The sequence below is a fragment of the Oncorhynchus masou genome, chromosome 28 (assembly GCF_036934945.1).
Source record: "Oncorhynchus masou masou isolate Uvic2021 chromosome 28, UVic_Omas_1.1, whole genome shotgun sequence".
In the NCBI taxonomy this organism is placed as follows: domain Eukaryota; kingdom Metazoa; phylum Chordata; class Actinopteri; order Salmoniformes; family Salmonidae; genus Oncorhynchus; species Oncorhynchus masou.
This window is the reverse complement of record NC_088239.1, coordinates 14,648,759-14,669,773: the sequence shown is the minus strand read 5'-3', so window position 1 is coordinate 14,669,773 and position 21,015 is coordinate 14,648,759. Positions and strand designations below refer to the sequence as shown.

The following is a 21,015-nucleotide window of genomic DNA, read 5'->3' as shown; positions in this document are numbered from 1 at the left end:
TTTACACCACTCCAGAGAACATGTTTCCACTGCTCCAGAGTCCAGTGGTGGTGAGCTTTACACCACTCCAGAGAACACGTTTCCACTGCTCCAGAGTCCAGCGGTGGTGAGCTTTACACCACTCCAGAGAACATGTTTCCACTGCTCCAGAGTCCAGTGGTGGTGAGCTTTACACCACTCCAGAGAACACGTTTCCACTGCTCCAGAGTCCAGTGGTGGTGAGCTTTACACCACTCCAGAGAACACGTTTCCACTGCTCCAGAGTCCAGCGGTGGTGAGCTTTACACCACTCCAGAGAACATGTTTCCACTGCTCCAGAGTCCAGTGGTGGTGAGCTTTACACCACTCCAGAGAACACGTTTCCACTGCTCCAGAGTCCAGTGGTGGTGAGCTTTACACCACTCCAGAGAACATGTTTCCACTGCTCCAGAGTCCAGTGGTGGTGAGCTTTACACCACTCCAGAGAACATGTTTCCACTGCTCCAGAGTCCAGTGGTGGTGAGCTTTACACCACTCCAGAGAACACGTTTCCACTGCTCCAGAGTCCAGTGGCGGTGAGCTTTACACCACTCCAGCCGACGCTTGGCATTGCACATGGTGATCTTAGGCTTGTGTACGGCTGCTCGGCCATGGAAACCCATTTCATGAAGCTCCCGACGAACAGTTTTTGTGCTGACGTTGCTTCTAGAGACGGTTACCTTCGGTAGTGAGTGTTCAAACCAAGGACAGACAATTATTTTACGCGCTACGCGCTTCAGTACTCGGCGGTCCTATTCTGGAGCTTGTGTGGCCTACCACTTTGCGGCTGAGCCGTTGTTGCTCCTTTATGTTTCCATTTCACAATAAAAGCACTTACAGTTGACTGGGGCAGCTCTCGAAGGGCAGAATTTGACAAACTGACTTGTTGGAAAGGTAGCATCTTATGACGGTGCCACGTTGAAAGTCACTGAGCTCTTCAGTAAGGCCATTCTACTGCCAATGTTTGTCTATGGAGATCACATGGCTGTGTGTGTGGGGGGGGGTCTGTCAGTGTTTGTACAGATGCTTGGCTGATAATTAAGCTCGGTATTAAATCTCACTGGTAACAGAATCTGCACTTTAGATATGAGCGTGTCTGTCTCTTCCCCCTCTCTCACCCACCCTCCCCTTTTTACTCATTCACCCCCCCTCACACATACTAACCATACCCCCTCTCCCTCACATGCCCCCCTCTCCCTCACATACCCAACCTCTCCCTCACCTACCCCCTTCCAGATACTAACCATACCCCCCTCTCCCTCACATACCCCCGTCTCCCTCATATACCCCCCTCCCACAAACTAACCACACCCACCTCCCACAAACTAACCACACCCCCTCCCACAAACTAACCACACCCCCCTCCAACATACTAACCAATACCCCCTCTCCCTCACATACCCTGTTCCCCCTCACATACCCCTCTCTCCACCCTCTCAACCTCCCTCTTACTCATTCTACTCTCACCTCACTGCCTCACTACCGTACCCAACTCCCTCATTCTCTCGTGTGTGTGCGCGTGTGTGTGCATGTGTGCGCGCGCTGAGAGAAGGTGATCTGTGATATGTCACACCATCTGAACCTTTCTGCCCAGCTCTAAATATAAACCTGAGAAGATTTCACACAAGAGCCTGAGAGAAAGGTTTACAGCGTGTGTGTGCAAATGTGCAAGTGTGTGTGAATCTGTGTTCAAGCCTGTTCCCAGCGCAGATGCATATGAAAAATAACATTTTGTTTGGAACTGAAAATGCCTTTACTGAGAGATCTGTCATCCGGTGACATGGGAAATGTACAGTACTTTGATTGGCCCCCAAACATAGGAAGTTATTTGTATGAGAGGAATTCATGCAGTGACGTCAGAGATGCCAGTCATTTTACAGTCTGCTGTATCTCTGTAGATACGCAGGATGATCCAAATGGTTAGTTTTACATTAAGAAAGATATGGGGTGTTAAAAGTTACATAAAGCAATGATGTATGATGATTTACAGTTTACTAATGACTGTTTGACAATGATTTTTAATCAGTTAATATGTTAGTTTCCGATCTGTTAGCTAATGTGTGTGCTTGTCTCTCTGCTGTGACAAGTAGCTGTGGGTTATTAGCACAAACGTGTTAGGCCATTACACTGTTTGCTTCCAGTTGGACTCATTGAGGTGTGTGTGTGTGTGTGTGTGTGTGTGTGTGTGTGTGTGTGTGTGTGTGTGTGTGTGTGTGTGTGTGTGTGTGTGTGAAGCACAGTGTGTTGGTTATTGCTTGGGGAGTGTAAGTGTGATGTAGGTACGCTGTAATATCTCATGATTTTGTGTCGGCCTAGCTCGTGATAACAGTGTGCCGGCCCCTCTACACCAAACTACCTCGTGATAACAGTGTGACGACCCCTCTACAACAAACTACCTCGTGATAACAGTGTGACGACCCCTCTACAACAAACTACCTCGTGATAACAGTGTGACGACCCCTCTACAACAAACTACCTCGTGATAACAGTGTGACGACCCCTCTACAACAAACTACCTCGTGATAACAGTGTGCCGGCCCCTCTACACCAAACTACCTCGTGATAACAGTGTGCCGGCCCCTCTACAACAAACTACCTCGTGATAACAGTGTGCCGGCCCCTCTACAACAAACTACCTCGTGATAACAGTGTGCCGGGCCCTCTACACCAAACTACCTCGTGATAACAGTGTGACGACCCCTCTACAACAAACTACCTCGTGATAACAGTGTGACGACCCCTCTACAACAAACTACCTCTTGATAACAGTGTGCCGGCCCCTCTACAACAAACTACCTCGTGATAACAGTGTGCCGGCCCCTCTACACCAAACTACCTTGTGATAACAGTGTGACGACCCCTCTACAACAAACTACCTCTTGATAACAGTGTGACGACCCCTCTACAACAAACTACCTCGTGATAACAGTGTGCCGGCCCCTCTACACCAAACTACCTCGTGATAACAGTGTGACGACCCCTCTACAACAAACTACCTCGTGATAACAGTGTGACGACCCCTCTACAACAAACTACATTGTGATAACAGTGTGCCGGCCCCTCTACAACAAACTACATCGTGATAACAGTGTGCCGGCCCCTCTACAACAAACTACCTCGTGATAACAGTGTGCCGGCCCCTCTACAACAAACTACCTCGTGATAACAGTGTGACGGCCCCTCTACACCAAACTACCTCGTGATAACAGTGTGCCGGCCCCTCTACAACAAACTACCTCGTGATAACAGTGTGCCGGCCCCTCTACACCAAACTACCTCGTGATAACAGTGTGCCGGCCCCTCTACAACAAACTACCTCGTGATAACAGTGTGACGACCCCTCTACAACAAACTACCTCGTGATAACAGTGTGCCGGCCCCTCTACAACAAACTACCTCATGATAACAGTGTGCCGACCCCTCTACACCAAACTACCTCGTGATAACAGTGTGCCGGCCCCTCTACACCAAACTACCTCGTGATAACAGTGTGCCGGCCCCTCTACAACAAACTACCTCGTGATAACAGTGTGCCGGCCCCTCTACACCAAACTACCTCGTGATAACAGTGTGCCGGCCCCTCTACACCAAACTACCTCGTGATAACAGTGTGCCGACCCCTCTACAACAAACTACCTCGTGATAACAGTGTGACAACCCCTCTACACCAAACTACCTCGTGATAACAGTGTGCCGGCCCCTCTACAACAAACTACCTCATGATAACAGTGTGCCGGCCCCTCTACAACAAACTACCTCGTGATAACAGTGTGCCGGCCCCTCTACACCAAACTACCTCGTGATAACAGTGTGCCGGCCCCTCTACACCAAACTACCTCGTGATAACAGTGTGCCGACCCCTCTACAACAAACTACCTCGTGATAACAGTGTGACAACCCCTCTACACCAAACTACCTCGTGATAACAGTGTGCCAACCCCTCTACACCAAACTACCTCATGATAACAGTGTGCCGGCCCCTCTACACCAAACTACCTCATGATAACAGTGTGCCGACCCCTCTACACCAAACTACCTCGTGATAACAGTGTGCCGACCCCTCTACACCAAACTACCTCGTGATAACAGTGTGCCGGCCCCTCTACACCAAACTACCTCGTGATAACAGTGTGCCGGCCCCTCTACACCAAACTACCTCATGATAACAGTGTGCCGACCCCTCTACAACAAACTACCTCGTGATAACAGTGTGCCGGCCCCTCTACACCAAACTACCTCGTGATAACAGTGTGCCGGCCCCTCTACAACAAACTACCTCGTGATAACAGTGTGCCGGCCCCTCTACAACACACTACCTCGTGATAACAGTGTGGGTGTTAGATGAAGTAATCCTGACAACAGGCACAAGGTTCTTCATTTTTTAATTGAGGTTGAGCTGGTGCAGATGAATGGGACTTTATCTGACTGTGTCCCTAAACACAAGCACACGCTCACGTTCTCACACAGTCACACACACACAGGGACTTTGATTTGCAGTAATATCCTATCATTCTCTTTGTTTTACTCTCCCCTTGTTTGGGAGAAGGTAAATGCAAACCGGAATTCTGGACTAGAAGAGAAACACAAAGTCCAAGACTGAGAGAGAGAGGAGCGACAGCACGTTGCTGAATCAGTTTTGGAGTGTGTGTGTGTGTGTGTATACATTTTGGAGGGAAGCAGGGGGCAAAAAGGATGTTGGTCTGGGCGAAAGAAAGGGAGTGTGTGTGTGTGATTCGTGTGTAGTTTCTCCCACACTTTGGTCAGTTGACAGAGGGGTGAAATCAGTTCAGGTTACAGGGATGAGCTGGGGTCATCTGACTGGGAATAATCCTGTCTTCTCTGTTCATTGAATCCATAAAGTCTGTATTCAAATCAGATGTCATTATGGGCGTAGTGAAATGCTTGTGTTCCTAGCTCCTACAGTGCCGTAGTATCTAACAATACACAACAATAACACATGAATCTAAAAAGTAAAATAATGGAATTTAGAAATATTAGGACGATCAATGTCTGTCTGACGTCTATCTGACATTATATCCTGAACGTTGTGAAAGTGTCTGTTTACAGTTTGAATGTGCAGTGTATACATGTTCTGTAAAAGTGTTTGTGTGTGGATTAAGTCTTGTATTACTCAAGTGTGTATCGTGTGTGTGTGTTCTCCTGTAAGTGTGTGTGGGCTGTGTGCTGGTGGTGTGTGTGTCTGCCTGGCCACATGGTTCTCATTAGAGGCGATGGGATGTTTGTTTTCTCTATTAGTCTGTTCCTTTATTATCAACAACTCCTTCAAAACTGCCCCAAACTACAGCCCAATAAACAGGTCCAACAAACACAACCAGGGCTGTGTGTGTGTGTGTGTGTGTGTGTGTGTGTGTGTGTGTGTGTGTGTGTGTGTGTGTGTGTGTGTGTGTGTGTGTGTGTGTGTGTGTGTGTGTGTGTGTGATTTTGTGCCTGGGTATCAGTGTGTTTCACAGATTGTGTTGCTACATATGTATAGAGGTTCATATTGCCCCGAGCAGCAACCTCATTAAGATATGGATATCTCCTTCTCCCTGCCTCACTCAATCCTTTCCTTTCACAATGTTGGGCTATCTTTGTCCCTCTACTGTCTCACTCTCTCTTTGTCCCTCTACTGTCTCACTCTCTCTTTGTCCCTCTTCTGTCTCACTCTCTCTTTGTCCCTCTTCTGTCTCACTCTCTCTTTGTCCCTCTTCTGTCTCACTCTCTCCTCTTTGTCCCTCTTCTGTCTCACTCTCTCTTTGTCCCTCTACTGCCTCACTCTCTCTTTATCCCTCTACTGTCTCACTCTCTCTTTGTCCCTCTACTGTCTTACTCTCTCTTTGTCCCTCTACTGTCTCACTCTCTCTTTGTCCCTCTACTGTCTCGCTCTCTGTTTGTCCCTCTACTGTCTCACTCTCTCTTTGTCCCTCTTCTGTCTCACTCTCTCTTTGTCCCTCTTCTGTCTCACTCTCTCTTTGTCCCTCTTCTGTCTCACTCTCTCCTCTTTGTCCCTCTTCTGTCTCACTCTCTCTTTGTCCCTCTACTGCCTCACTCTCTCTTTATCCCTCTACTGTCTCACTCTCTCTTTGTCCCTCTACTGTCTTACTCTCTCTTTGTCCCTCTACTGTCTCACTCTCTCTTTGTCCCTCTACTGTCTCACTCTCTCTTTGTCCCTCTACTGTCTCACTCTCTCCTCTTTGTCCCTCTACTGTCTCACTCTCTCCTCTTTGTCCCTCTGTCTCACTCTCTCCTCTTTGTCCCTCTGTCTCACTCTCTCCTCTTTGTCCCTTTATTGTCTCACTCTCTCCTCGTTGTCCCTCTATTGTCTCACTCTCTCCTCGTTGTCCCTCTATTGTCTCACTCTCTCCTCGTTGTCCCTCTATTGTCTCACTCTCTCCTCGTTGTCCCTCTATTGTCTCACTCTCTCCTCTTTGTCCCTCTATTGTCTCACTCTCCTCTGTCCCTCTACTGCCTCACTCTCTCTTTGTCCCTCTACTGTCTCACTCTCTCTTTGTCCCTCTACTGTCTCACTCTCTCCTCTTTGTCCCTCTACTGTCTCACTCTCTCCTCTTTGTCCCTCTACTGTCTCACTCTCTCCTCTTTGTCCCTCTACTGTCTCACTCTCTCCTCTTTGTCCCTCTACTGTCTCACTCTCTCCTCTTTGTCTCTCTACTGTCTCACTCTCTCCTCTTTGTCCCTCTACTGTCTCACTCTCTCCTCTTTGTCCCTCTACTGTCTCACTCTCTCCTCTTTGTCCCTCTACTGTCTCACTCTCCTCCTTTGTCCCTCTACTGTCTCACTCTCTCCTCTTTGTCCCTCTACTGTCTCACTCTCTCCTCTTTGTCTCTCTACTGTCTCACTCCTCTTTGTCCACTCTACTGTCTCACTCTCTCCAGCCTGTTCATGTACGTGTAAGAAGTGAGTGTGTTTATTTTCGATTGAATACTTTTGCATCTCCATTTCTGCTTAACCTGTAGATGAAGAATATATACTGTGTGTGTGTGTTACTGTCTCTTGCCCTCTCCAGGCAACACGTGCCACCCTGACAGCTCACTGTATGTCTCTGGGTGACTCTCTGGGGAAGGAGAATGAGTTGGCTCTGATCATCGATGGACAGACCCTGAAATACGCCCTGTCCTTCGAGCTCCGCCAAGCCTTCCTAGACCTCGCCCTGTCCTGCAAGGCCGTCATCTGCTGCAGGTAAGAGACACACTCGCACACACATCCTGTTCTGCATCTGCTTCATGTAGGACACACACACAGGGAAAAAGGAGAGCGTTGGGCTTGGGGGGGTGTGTTTTGGGCTTGGGGGGGTGTGTGTTTTGGGCTTGGGGGGTGTGTGTTTTGGGCTTGGGGGGTGTGTGTTTTGGGCTTGGGGGGTGTGTGTTTTGGGCTTGGGTGGGTGTGTTTTGGGCTTGGGGGTGTGTTTTGGGCTTGGGGGGGTGTTTTGGGCTTGGGGGGTGTGTTTTGGGCTTGGGGGGTGTTTTTTGGGCTTGGGGGGTGTTTCGGGCTTGGGGGGGGTGTGTTTCGGGCTTGGTGGGGGTGTGTTTCGGGCTTGGTGGGTGTGTGTTTTGGGCTTGGGGGGTGTGTTTTGGGCTTGGGGGGTGTGTTTTGGGCTTGGTGCTGACTAAAGGATCTGGTTGTTTTTTAATAGTGTTAGTAAATGACTGTAGATCATAAAATCTTGGCATGGATCTCAGTGGTTAATGGAATACACCGCACCACATGGAAATGTCAAAGTCATGACTCACTTACTGCTATTATTCCACCACACACACACACACACACACACACACACACACAGTTGAAGTGGGAAGTTTACGTACATTTAGTTTGGAGTCCATTAACTCGTTTTTCAACCACTCGACAAATGTCATGTTAACAAACTATAGTTTTGGCAAATCGGTTAGGACATCTACTTTGGCAATGACACAAGTAATTTTTCCAACATTTGTTTACAGACAGATTATTTCACTTATAATTCACCGTATCACAATTCCAGTGGGTCAGAAGTTTACATACACTAATTTGACTGTGCCTTTAAACAGCTTGAAAAATTCCAGAAAATGATGTCATGGCTTTAGAAGCTTCTGATAGGCTAATTAACATCATTTGAGTCAATTGGAGGTGTACCTGCGGATGTATTTCAAGTCCTACCTTCAAACTCAGTGCTTCTTTGCTTGACATCAAGGAAAAATCAAAAGAAATCAGCCAAGACTTCAGAAAAACAATTGTAGACATCCACAAGTCTGGTTCATCCTTGGGAGCAATCAATCCTTTACAAAATTTGTGGGCAGAACTGAAAAAGCGTGTGTGAGTAAGGAGGCCTACAAACCTGACTCAGTTACACCAGCTCTGTCAGGAGGAATGGGCCAAAATTAACCCAACTTATTGTGGGAAGCTTGTGGAAGGCTACCCAAAAACTATTGACCCAAGTTAAACAATTTAAAGACATTGCTACCAAATACTCATTGAGTGTATGTAAACGTCTGACCCACTGGGAATGTGATGAAATAAATAAAAGCTGAAATAAATCATTCTCTGTACTATTATTCTGACATTTCACATTCTTACAATAAAGTGATGATCCTACCTGACCTAAGACAGGGACTTTTTACTAGGATTAAATGTCAGGAATTGTGAAAAACTGAGTTTTAAATGTATTTGGCTAAGGTGTATGCAAACGTCCGACTTCAACTGTGTGTGTGTGTGTGTGTGTGTGAGGAGGGAAGTAATTGACTCTCCCTAGCATAAAAGCCATATCCGGACTGGGGTCTCCAAGGCCTTACAAAATAGCTCCATTTCCCCCCCCCCCCCCCCTCTTTTTGTTCCTCTGTTTTCTTCCTGCTCCCCCCGGCCCTCTCATGGAAGAGGTAACTGATCCTCTCCTGCTGTTTGTGTGTATGTTATCTCCGCTGGGTTATCATTTATCAGCGAGAGAGAAGAGAGAGAGAGACCTATATCTGTGTGCTACCTATATCCCCCCCACACACACACACACTTTAATGAAGACAGCTTCTCCATCCTGAAGGGGGAAATGAATCATTTCCAGGCCCAGGGACAGGTACTAGTCTGTGGCGACCTAAATGCCAGAACCAGACAAGAACCTGACACCCTCAGCACACTGGGGGACAAACACCTGCCTGGAGGTGACAGCATTCCCTCCCCCGTATGCCCCCTTAGGCACAATTACAACAACATTACCAACAAAAACTGGTCACAACTCCTGCAGCTCTGTCGGACGCTGGGTATGTACATAGTCAATGGTAGGCTTCGAGGGGACTCCTACGGTAGGTACACCTACAACTCATCTCTTGTCTGTAGTACTGTAGACTACTTTATCACTGACCTCAACCCAGAGTCTCTAAGAGCGTTCAGTCAGCCCACTGACACATCTATCAGATCACAGAAAAATCAGTCTACTTGAACAGAGCAATACTCAATCATGAGGCATCAAAGCCAATGAAACTGAATAATATAAAGAAATGCTATAGATGGAAGGAAAGTAGTGTGGAAACCTACCAAAAAACAATTCGGCAACAACAAATGAAATCCCTTTTTAGATGGACAAAACGTTATATTGTAATAGTGGAGGTGTAAACCTGGCAGTAGAAAACCTAAACAGTATATTTGACCTCTCAGCTTCCCTATCAAACCTAAAAATGTCAAACAGAAAACCGAAGAAAATGAACAACAATGACAAGTGGTTTGATGAAGAATGCAAAAACCTAAAGGAAATTGAGAAACCTATTCAACCAAAAACATAGAGACCCAGAAGCTGAGTCTCCGCCTTCACTATGGTGAATCACTGAAACATTACAGAAATAAAGTACGGAAAAAGAAGGAACAGCCTGTCAGAAATCAGCTCAATGTAATAGAATCCATAGACTCAAACCACTTCTGGGGAAATTGGAAAACATTAAACAAACAACATGGAGAGTTATTAAAGTATTTAACATCATCCTCAGCTCTGGCATCTTCCTCAATATTTGGAACCAAGGACTGATCACCCCAATCCACAAAATTGGCGACAAATTTGACCACAATACCTACCGTGGGATATGCGTCAACAGCAACCTTGGGAAAATCCTCTGCATTATCATTAACAGCAGACTCTTACATTTCCTCAATGAAAACAATGTACTGAGCAAATGTCCAAATTGCTTTTTACCTAAATACCATATGCCAGACCTCGTATTCACCCTGTACACCCTACTTGACAAACACACAAACCAAAACAAAGGCAGTCTTTTCATACTTTGTTGATTTCAAAAAAGATGTTGACTGAATTTGGCATGAGGGTCTGCTATACAGATGGCTGGAAAGTAGTGTTTGGGGAAAAACATACGACATTATAATTGGGAAAAAAACACATTTCTTTCCACAGGCCCATGGGGTGAGACAGGAATGCAGCTTAAGCCCCACCCTCTTCAACATATATCAACAAATTGGTGAGGGCAGTAGAGCAGTCTGCAGCACCAAGACTCACCCTACTAGAATCTGAAGTCAAACGTCTACTGTTTGCTGATGATCTGGTGCTTCTGTCCCCAACCAAGGAGGGCCTACAGCAGCACTCAGATCTTCTGCACAGATTCTGCCAGACCTGGGCCCTGACAGTAAATCTCAGTAAGACAAAAATAATGGTGCTCCAAAAAAGGTCCAGTCACCCGGACCACAAATACAAATTCCATCTAGACACTGTTGCCCTAGAGCACACAAAAACTATACATACCTTGGCCTAAAAATCAGCGCAACAGGTAACTTCCACAAAGCTGTGAACAATCTGAGAGACAAGGCAAGAAGGGCCTTCTATGCCATCTAAAGGAACATAAAATGTAACATACCAATTAGGATCTGGCTAAAAATACTTGAATCAGTTATAGAACCCATTGCCCTTTATGGTTGTGAGGTCTGGGGTCCGCTCACCAACCAAGAATTCACAAATGGGACAAACACCAAATTGAGACTCTGCACGCAGAACTCTGCAAAAATATCCTCTGTGTACAACGTAAAATACCAAATAATGCATATAGAGCATTAGGCCGATACCCGCTAATTATCAAAATCCAGAAAAGAGCTGTTAAATTCTACAACAACCTTAAAGGAAGCGATTCCCAAACCTTCCATAACAAAGCCATCACATGGATGAATGTGAACCTGGAGAAGAGTCCCCTAAGCAAGCTGGTCCTGGGGCTCTGTTCACAAACACGACCCCACAGAGCCCCAGAACAGCAACACAATTAGACCCAACCAAATCATGAGGAAACAAAAAGATAATTACTTGACACATTGGAAAGAATTAACAAATAAACTGAGCAAAATAGAATGCTGTTTGGCCCTAAACAGAGAGAACACAGTGGCAGAATACCTGACCACTGTGACTGACCCTAAACAGAGAGAACACAGTGGCAGAATACCAGACCACTGTGACTGACCCTAAACAGAGAGCACACAGTGGCAGAATACCTGACCACTGTGACTGACCCTAAACAGAGAGAACACAGTGGCAGAATACCAGACCACTGTGACTGACCCTAAACAGAGACTACACAGTGGCAGAATACCAGACCACTGTGACTGACCCTAAACAGAGAGAACACAGTGGCAGAATACCAGACCACTGTGACTGACCCTAAACAGAGACTACACAGTGGCAGAATACCAGACCACTGTGACTGACCCTAAACAGAGAGAACACAGTGGCAGAATACCAGACCACTGTGACTGACCCTAAACAGAGACTACACAGTGGCAGAATACCAGACCACTGTGACTGACCCTAAACAGAGAGAACACAGTGGCAGAATACCAGACCACTGTTTGACCCTAAACAGAGAGAACACAGTGGCAGAATACCTGACCACTGTGACTGACCCTAAACAGAGACTACACAGTGGCAGAATACCTGACCACTGTGACTGACCCTAAACAGAGAGAACACAGTGGCAGAATACCTGACCACTGTGACTGACCCTAAACAGAGACTACACAGTGGCAGAATACCAGACCACTGTGACTGACCCTAAACAGAGAGAACACAGTGGCAGAATACCAGACCACTGTTTGACCCTAAACAGAGAGAACACAGTGGCAGAATACCTGACCACTGTGACTGACCCTAAACAGAGACTACACAGTGGCAGAATACCAGACCACTGTGACTGACCCTAAACAGAGAGAACACAGTGGCAGAATACCAGACCACTGTTTGACCCTAAACAGAGAGAACACAGTGGCAGAATACCTGACCACTGTGACTGACCCTAAACAGAGACTACACAGTGGCAGAATACCAGACCACTGTGACTGACCCTAAACAGAGAGTACACAGTGGCAGAATACCAGACCACTGTGACTGACCCTAAACAGAGAGAACACAGTGGCAGAATACCTGACCACTGTGACTGACCCTAAACAGAGAGTACACAGTGGCAGAATACCTGACCACTGTTTGACCCTAAACAGAGAGAACACAGTGGCAGAATACCTGACCACTGTGACTGACCCTAAACAGAGACTACACAGTGGCAGAATACCTGACCACTGTGACTGACCCTAAACAGAGAGTACACAGTGGCAGAATACCTGACCACTGTTTGACCCTAAACAGAGAGAACACAGTGGCAGAATACCTGACCACTGTGACTGACCCTAAACAGAGAGTACACAGTGGCAGAATACCTGACCACTGTGACTGACCCTAAACAGAGAGTACACAGTGGCAGAATACCTGACCACTGTGACTGACCCTAAACAGAGAGTACACAGTGGCAGAATACCAGACCACTGTGACTGACCCTAAACAGAGAGTACACAGTGGCAGAATACCTGACCACTGTGACTGACCCTAAACAGAGAGTACACAGTGGCAGAATACCTGACCACTGTGACTGACCCTAAACAGAGAGAACACAGTGGCAGAATACCAGACCACTGTGACTGACCCTAAACAGAGAGTACACAGTGGCAGAATACCTGACCACTGTGACTGACCCTAAACAGAGAGTACACAGTGGCAGAATACCTGACCACTGTTTGACCCTAAACAGAGAGAACACAGTGGCAGAATACCTGACCACTGTGACTGACCCTAAACAGAGAGTACACAGTGGCAGAATACCTGACCACTGTGACTGACCCTAAACAGAGAGTACACAGTGGCAGAATACCTGACCACTGTGACTGACCCTAAACAGAGAGAACACAGTGGCAGAATACCAGACCACTGTGACTGACCCTAAACAGAGAGTACACAGTGGCAGAATACCTGACCACTGTGACTGACCCTAAACAGAGAGTACACAGTGGCAGAATACCTGACCACTGTGACTGACCCTAAACAGAGAGAACACAGTGGCAGAATACCTGACCACTGTGACTGACCCTAAACAGAGAGTACACAGTGGCAGAATACCTGACCACTGTGACTGACCCTAAACAGAGAGAACACAGTGGCAGAATACCTGACCACTGTGACTGACCCTAAACAGAGAGAACACAGTGGCAGAATACCTGACCACTGTGACTGACCCTAAACAGAGAGAACACAGTGGCAGAATACCTGACCACTGTGACTGACCCTAAACAGAGAGAACACAGTGGCAGAATACCTGACCACTGTGACTGACCCTAAACAGAGAGTACACAGTGGCAGAATACCTGACCACTGTGACTGACCCTAAACAGAGAACACAGTGGCAGAATACCTGACCACTGTGACTGACCCTAAACAGAGAGAACACAGTGGCAGAATACCTGACCACTGTGACTGACCCTAAACAGAGAGAACACAGTGGCAGAATACCTGACCACTGTGACTGACCCTAAACAGAGAGAACACAGTGGCAGAATACCTGACCACTGTTTGACCCTAAACAGAGAGTACACAGTGGCAGAATACCTGACCACTGTGACTGACCCTAAACAGAGAGAACACAGTGGCAGAATACCTGACCACTGTTTGACCCTAAACAGAGAGAACACAGTGGCAGAATACCAGACCACTGTGACTGACCCTAAACAGAGAGAACACAGTGGCAGAATACCAGACCACTGTGACTGACCCTAAACAGAGAGAACACAGTGGCAGAATACCAGACCACTGTGACTGACCCTAAACAGAGAGAACACAGTGGCAGAATACCAGACCACTGTGACTGACCCTAAACAGAGAGAACACAGTGGCAGAATACCAGACCACTGTGACTGACCCTAAACAGAGAGTATATAGTGGCACAATACCTGACCACTGTGACTGACCCTAAACAGAGAGTATATAGTGGCACAATACCTGACCACTGTGACTGACCCTAAACAGAGAGTATATAGTGGCAGAATACCTGACCACTGTGACTGACCCTAAACAGAGAGTATATAGTGGCACAATACCTGACCACTGTGACTGACCCTAAACAGAGAGTATATAGTGGCACAATACCTGACCACTGTGACTGACCCTAAACAGAGAGTATATAGTGGCACAATACCTGACCACTGTGACTGACCCTAAACAGAGAGTATATAGTGGCAGAATACCTGACCACTGTGACTGACCCTAAACAGAGAGTACACAGTGGCAGAATACCTGACCACTGTGACTGACCCAAACTTAAGGAAAGCTTTGACAATGTACAGACTTGGTGAGCATAGCCTTGCTGTTGAGCATAGCCTTGCTGTTGAGCATAGCCTTGCTGTTGAGCATAGCCTTGCTGTTGAGCATAGCCTTGCTATTGTCGTAGAAAGCCTGTCTTCTCTTGAGAGCCAGGCACACTGCCCACAAAATGAGGTGGAAACTGAGCTGCACTTCCTAACCTCCTGTATGACCATATTAGATACACATATTTCCCTCAGATCACACAGACCCACAATGAAAACAAACCCAATTTTGATAAACTCCCATATCTGTTGGATGAAATACCACAGTGCCATCACAGCAGCGCGGTTTGTGATCTGTTGCCACAAGAAAAGGGCACCCAGTCAAGAACAAACACCATTGTAAATACAATCCATATTTATGTTTATTTATTTTCACTTCTGTACTTTAACTATTTGCACATAATATGATATTTGAAATTTCTTTTTGGACCTTTTGTGGGTGTAATGTTAACTGTTACATTTTTTATGTTCAGTTTTGTTTATCTACTTCACTTGATTTGGCAATGTTAACATATGTTTCCCATGCCAAATATGCCCTTAAATTGAATTGAGAGAGACAGAGCGAGAGTGACATATTTCCCACAGATCACACAGACCCACAAGGAATTTGAAAACAAATCAAACATTGATAAACTCCCATATCTGTTGGTGAAATACCGCAATGTGCAATCACTGCAGCAAGGTTTGTGGCCCGTTACCATGAGAAATGGGCAACCAGTGGAACAAAACATTGTAAATACCTCCCATATTTATCTGTTTCCTCATCTTCCCCTATTATTCCTACTACAACTATTTGCATATTGTTAAAACACAGGGCTGATAATATGACATTTGAAACGTTTTAAACCCTTTGAAACCTGTATGAGTGCAATGTTTACTGTAGATTTTCAAATGTTTTTGTTGACATTCTTTTTTTATTGTTTATTATTTCACTTGCTTTGGCAATGTAAACATGTTTTCCATGCTAATAAATCCCATCTTAATTGAAAGAGACCATGCTAATAAATCCCCTTTGAATTGAGAGCGAGAACGAACAACATCAATTCCAAAACGCATAAAGATGATAATTATTGGAAACGGAAAGCGAGAGCTAAAAAGACAAGTGGGTTGAAGTTGAGTTGAAGACAGAAAGAACAAATGAACGGAGATGCAGGAAGAGTTGGCAGAGCAACAGTAAGACTTCACACACAAACTCCATGAGCTTTTTGTTTAGTGGTTTCCATCAGGTAGCAGGAAACCATGAATCACTGCCGGGCTTAAAATAACCAAAATTGCTTCCATTTAGAGCCAATTCCCAAGGTAAAAGTTTGCCTTAACCAAAGATCGAGGATTAGATTTGACTTCTCCAGCTCCTAACCTGAACCATTACGTGGATAGAAATATCTTGGCCCCTGTATCAGTGGTTTAGGGGAGGTTTTCCCAAACTCGGTCCTGGGGCATCACCTGGGTGCAAGTTTGGTTTTCTTTTTTCCCCAACTCATCATTAAGCTTTGATTATTTGAAACAGCTGTGTAGTGCTAGGGCAAAAACCAAAATGTGCGCCCAGGGGGAGTCCAGGACCGAGTTTGGGAAAGCCCGGTTTAGGGAGGTTTTCTAAATGTGCACCAGGGGGAGTCCAGGACCGAGTTTGGGAAAGCCCGGTTTAGGGAGGTTTTCTAAATGTGCACCAGGGGGAGTCCAGGACCGAGTTTGGGAAAGCCCGGTTTAGGGAGGTTTTCTAAATGTGCACCAGGGGGAGTCCAGGACCGAGTTTGGGAAAGCCCGGTTTAGGGAGGTTTTCTAAATGTGCACCAGGGGGAGTCCAGGACCGAGTTTGGGAAAGCCTGGTTTAGGGAGGTTTTCTAAATGTGCACCAGGGGGAGTCCAGGACCGAGTTTGGGAAAGCCCGGTTTAGGGAGGTTTTCTAAATGTGCACCAGGGGAGTCCAGGACCGAGTTTGGGAAAGCCTGGTTTAGGGAGGTTTTCTAAATGTGCACCAGGGGGAGTCCAGGACCGAGTTTGGGAAAGCCTGGTTTAGGGAGGTTTTCTAAATGTGCACCAGGGGAGTCCAGGACCGAGTTTGGGAAAGCCTGGTTTAGGGAGGTTTTCTAAATGTGCACCAGGGGGAGTCCAGGACCGAGTTTGGGAAAGCCCAGTTTAGGGAGGTTTTCTAAATGTGCACCAGGGGGAGTCCAGGACCGAGTTTGGGAAAGCCCGGTTTAGGGAGGTTTTCTAAATGTGCACCAGGGGGAGTCCAGGACCGAGTTTGGGAAAGCCCGGTTTAGGGAGGTTTTCTAAATGTGCACCAGGGGGAGTCCAGGACCGAGTTTGGGAAAGCCTGGTTTAGGGAGGTTTTCTAAATGTGCACCAGGGGGAGTCCAGGACCGAGTTTGGGAAAGCCTGGTTTAGGGAGGTTTTCTAAATGTGCACCAGGGGGAGTCCAGGACCGAGTTTGGGAAAGCCTGGTTTAGGGGAACCGCTTCCCACTAATTGATTTATGTAGCTGTTCAGTCATTATGATAGCTGATTGAGGTACTCACCCTCTTAACCTGTAACCTTGTCTGTCTGTCTCTTAAACCGGTTCTGTCTCCACACAGACAATGAGATGAGGAGCCCAGGGGAAAGGGACTAGGGAATTTCACAGCGTGAAACGTTACACTGTCTCCCCAAATGTCTTTTACCCTTATTGGAATGTACAGACCACCTTCCACCAAAAGTCTGTTTTTAATCAGTTTAATAACATGCTTAGGGAATGTGACTTTGGGAAAGAGGTCATCTTAATGGGAGATTTTAACACTAATTATGAAGACAAGTCTTGTAGGAAAACCCTCAAATGGATCACTAATACCTTTTGACCTTACACAGCTAGTTAAAGGGCCAACCAGGGTGACTTGTTGCTCTAAAACACAGATTGACCTGGTGTTCAGTAATAAACCAGAGAGAGTGACTAAATCATTCAATATGGTTACTGGGTTATCTGATCATATTCTGACACTTACAGTCAGAATGCTGTCTAAGAGCAGGTTTAACCCCTCTACTGTTAGAAAGCCGGATCAACTAAGAATACCTAAGAGTGAATTAAGCTATTTTGAAAAGGTAAGTAAGGGAATTAACTGGAATGATCTCTTGTCCTATACAGACGTGGAAGCTGATAGTCAGGTTTTTCTATCCACAATCCAGACTACAATAAATGTTTTCCTAAAGAAAATCAAATCCAAACCTGGCCAAAAGAGCACTCTTCCTTGGCAAAAAGGAGAAATCTGGACGTTGATGAAAGAACGAGATTATGCTCTAAAAATAGCCCTAAGATCCAAATTAGAGCATGACAGACGTAGGTTTACCATGTTGAGAAACAAGATGATGAAAGAAATCACAGTCCAAGGCAAACTTTTGTATTAACATAATTGGTGAAGCAAAGGGAAATTCTAAACTGATCTGGGAGAATCTAAACAAGTTAACAGGGAAAGACCATAGTAACACTGCAAAAAGACTAGAAATCATGGTGAATAGCAATCTAACACAGGATGCATTCGAAACAGCAATAGCCTTCAATTCCTACTTTATTGACTCGGTCAGGGTACTGACACAGAACCCCTCCACTGGTTTCTTGGGCTCAGTGCTAGTGAATGACGCTCAACCTAAGGGAGGTTTCTGAGTCAAAGTTGAACAAGGTGATTAGCTCGCTAAAGAACTCTAAAGCCAAATATGTGTTTGGGCTGGACTCTACCTTTCTTAAAAACTACAAAGAGTCACTCATTGGCCCCATTACTAAGGTCACCAACACATCTATTGGTCTCAGGGTGTTTCCAAGGGAATGGAAGTCGGCCATAATAACAGCCATCTTTAAATCAGGCGACCCTGCTGACGTGAGTAACTACAGGCCCATTAGTATACTACCTGTGGTGTCAAAGGTTGTTGAAAAGAGTGTAGCAGAACAACTGATTGCCCACCTCAACAACAGCCCCTTCACATTACACTCCATGCAGAGCAAAACACTCCACAGAAATGGCCAACTGCTTTCTTCTGGAAAATGTGAAGTCCAAGATGGACAAAGGGGGCATTGTTGGGGCTGTGTTTCTGGACCTAATGAAGGCATTTGATACTGTTAACCATGAGATTCTCATCACAAAATTGTCCAAGTTCAACTTTTCCCCCGATGACTTGAGATGGATGAAATCATACCTTGAAGGCAGAACTCAGTGTGTCAGAGTGAACTCAGTGTGTCGCCCACTCTTAGCTATGATGTGGGCGTGCCCCAAGGGTCAATACTGGGGCCCCTCCTGTTCAGCCTGTACATTAATGATCTACCTTCTCAAATTCAACCTGTCTAATTTCCGATTTATGTGAAATTGACTACAGAAGTAGCAACCTGTACTTCAAATCTATGATACTCACCCACTTAACATACTGCTTGACTAGTTGGGCCCAAGCTTGCTGTACAACATGAAGACCTATTCAGTCTGTCTATAAACAGGCTCTCAAAGTGCTTGATAGGAAGCCCAATAGCCACCATCACTGTTACATCCTCAGAAAGCATGAGCTCCTGAGTTGGGAAAATCTTGTGCAATACACCGATGCATGTCTTGTATTCAAGATCCTAAATGGACAGGCTCCCCCTCCACTCAGTATTTGTGTTAAACAGAAAACCCAAAGATGTGGCAGCAGATCCACAAAGTCTGCCATGAGAGGTGACTGTATAGTTCCCTTAAGGAAAAGCACCTTCAGTAAATCTGTTTTCTCTGTGAGAGCTTTCCATGTCTGGAATACACTGCCATCAGACACACATAACTGCACCACATATCACACTTTCACAAAATGCATGAAGACATGGCTAAAGGTCAATCAGATTTGTGAACATGGTCCCTAGCTGTGTTGCTGCTTTCCATGTTGTCTGTTGTCTGTATCTTGTGAGGTGTGGAAACACTTTGTTGCTTTTATGAATTTTGTCTTGCTGCTTTTTGTTCTATGTTGCTCTGTCTGTATGCTACGTCTTGCTTGTCCTATGTTGATCTGTCTGTATGCTATGTCTTGCTTGTCCTATGTTGATCTGTCTGTATGCTATGTCTTGCTTGTCCTATGTTGATCTGTCTGTATGCTATGTCTTGCTTGTCCTATGTTGATGTGTCTGTATGCTATGTCTTGCTTGTCCTATGTTGATCTGTCTGTATGCTATGTCTTGCTTGTCCTATGTTGATGTGTCTGTATGCTATGTCTTGCTTGTCCTATGTTGCTATTGTCTATATTGTAATTGTTTTTAATAACCTGCCCATTAGCCGGCTGGCTAAAACCGGAACTTTTACTGAAACGTTGAGCAATGTGCACTGTCCCTGTACAAATAAAATAAACTCAAACTCAGACTGTTTGTGTGTGTGTGTGTATAACAGACAGTATGCCTGTGGAAGACATGGCTCCTGTTATTATCTGTATGTCCGTTTTGTAGGCCTGTAGTCAGACCAGGACCCACAGTGATTTAAAGCCCCAACAAGGAACAGTCTTTCTGGGATAAGAGGGAGCGGGCCTGGGTGGGTATGGAGCAAATCTCTACACCAGCATGTAACCTCTCTATCTCACACACACACACACACACACACACACACACTGCAGGCCAGGGGGAAGCCAATGAGTCATAAAGATGCGCTGTGTGTTCTAAGCAAGACCGTGGCCCGGTCAAGCTGAAGCTGCAGAGCTGGGTGGTCCACTTAGCATTCTCACACACACACACAATTTCCGAGGGGAAACCCTCAGAGATTTGGCTGGAGAAGTCAATGTTGATAGACGAGCTGCGCCTCTGCTCTCTGAGGTGTGTCTGTCGGTCTGTGTGCGTGACAGAGTGACTCAACAGTCAGCCTGGTCTCAAAGACTAGATCTCTCGCTCTCTTGCTGTTTACACATGATCTACTTCACTTGATTTGTCAATGAACAAAAGTGAAATAAACAATAAATGTACATTAAACATAACACTCACAAAAGTTCCAAAGAATAAAGTCATTTCAAATGTCATATGTACAAATAATTAAAGTACAAAAGTGAAAATAACTAAACATAAGTGTTTACAAGGCTGTTTGTCCTTCAGTGGTTCTCGTGGCAACAGGTTACAAATATTACTGCTGTGATGTCACACTGCGGTATTTCACCCAGTAGATATGAGTTTATCAAAATTGGGTTTGTTTACAAATCCTTTGTGGGTCTGTGTAATCTGAGGGAAATATGTGTCTAATATGGTCATTGATAAACCTAGTTTTAATGATTCCAACCCAAGTGTATGTAAACTTCCAACTTCAGCTGTAGGTGCTGCTGTAGGCCATCGTTGGTTGGGGACAGAGACACCAGATCATCAGCAAACAGTAGACATTTGACTTCAGATTC

At 45.8% G+C, this 21,015-nt stretch overlaps 1 protein-coding gene across 3 annotated transcripts in view; it reads left to right on the top strand.

Moving 5' to 3' along the window:
- The window catches only part of LOC135517227 (phospholipid-transporting ATPase IB-like), a 104,812-nt gene that overhangs the window by 52,314 nt on the left and 31,483 nt on the right, over window positions 1-21,015 (top strand). For all 3 annotated transcript variants that reach the window (XM_064941340.1, XM_064941339.1, XM_064941341.1), the window contains one exon: window positions 7,043-7,215. In XM_064941340.1, coding sequence (XP_064797412.1) covers window positions 7,043-7,215 — 173 coding nt within the window. The remainder of the gene's footprint in view (window positions 1-7,042; window positions 7,216-21,015) is intronic.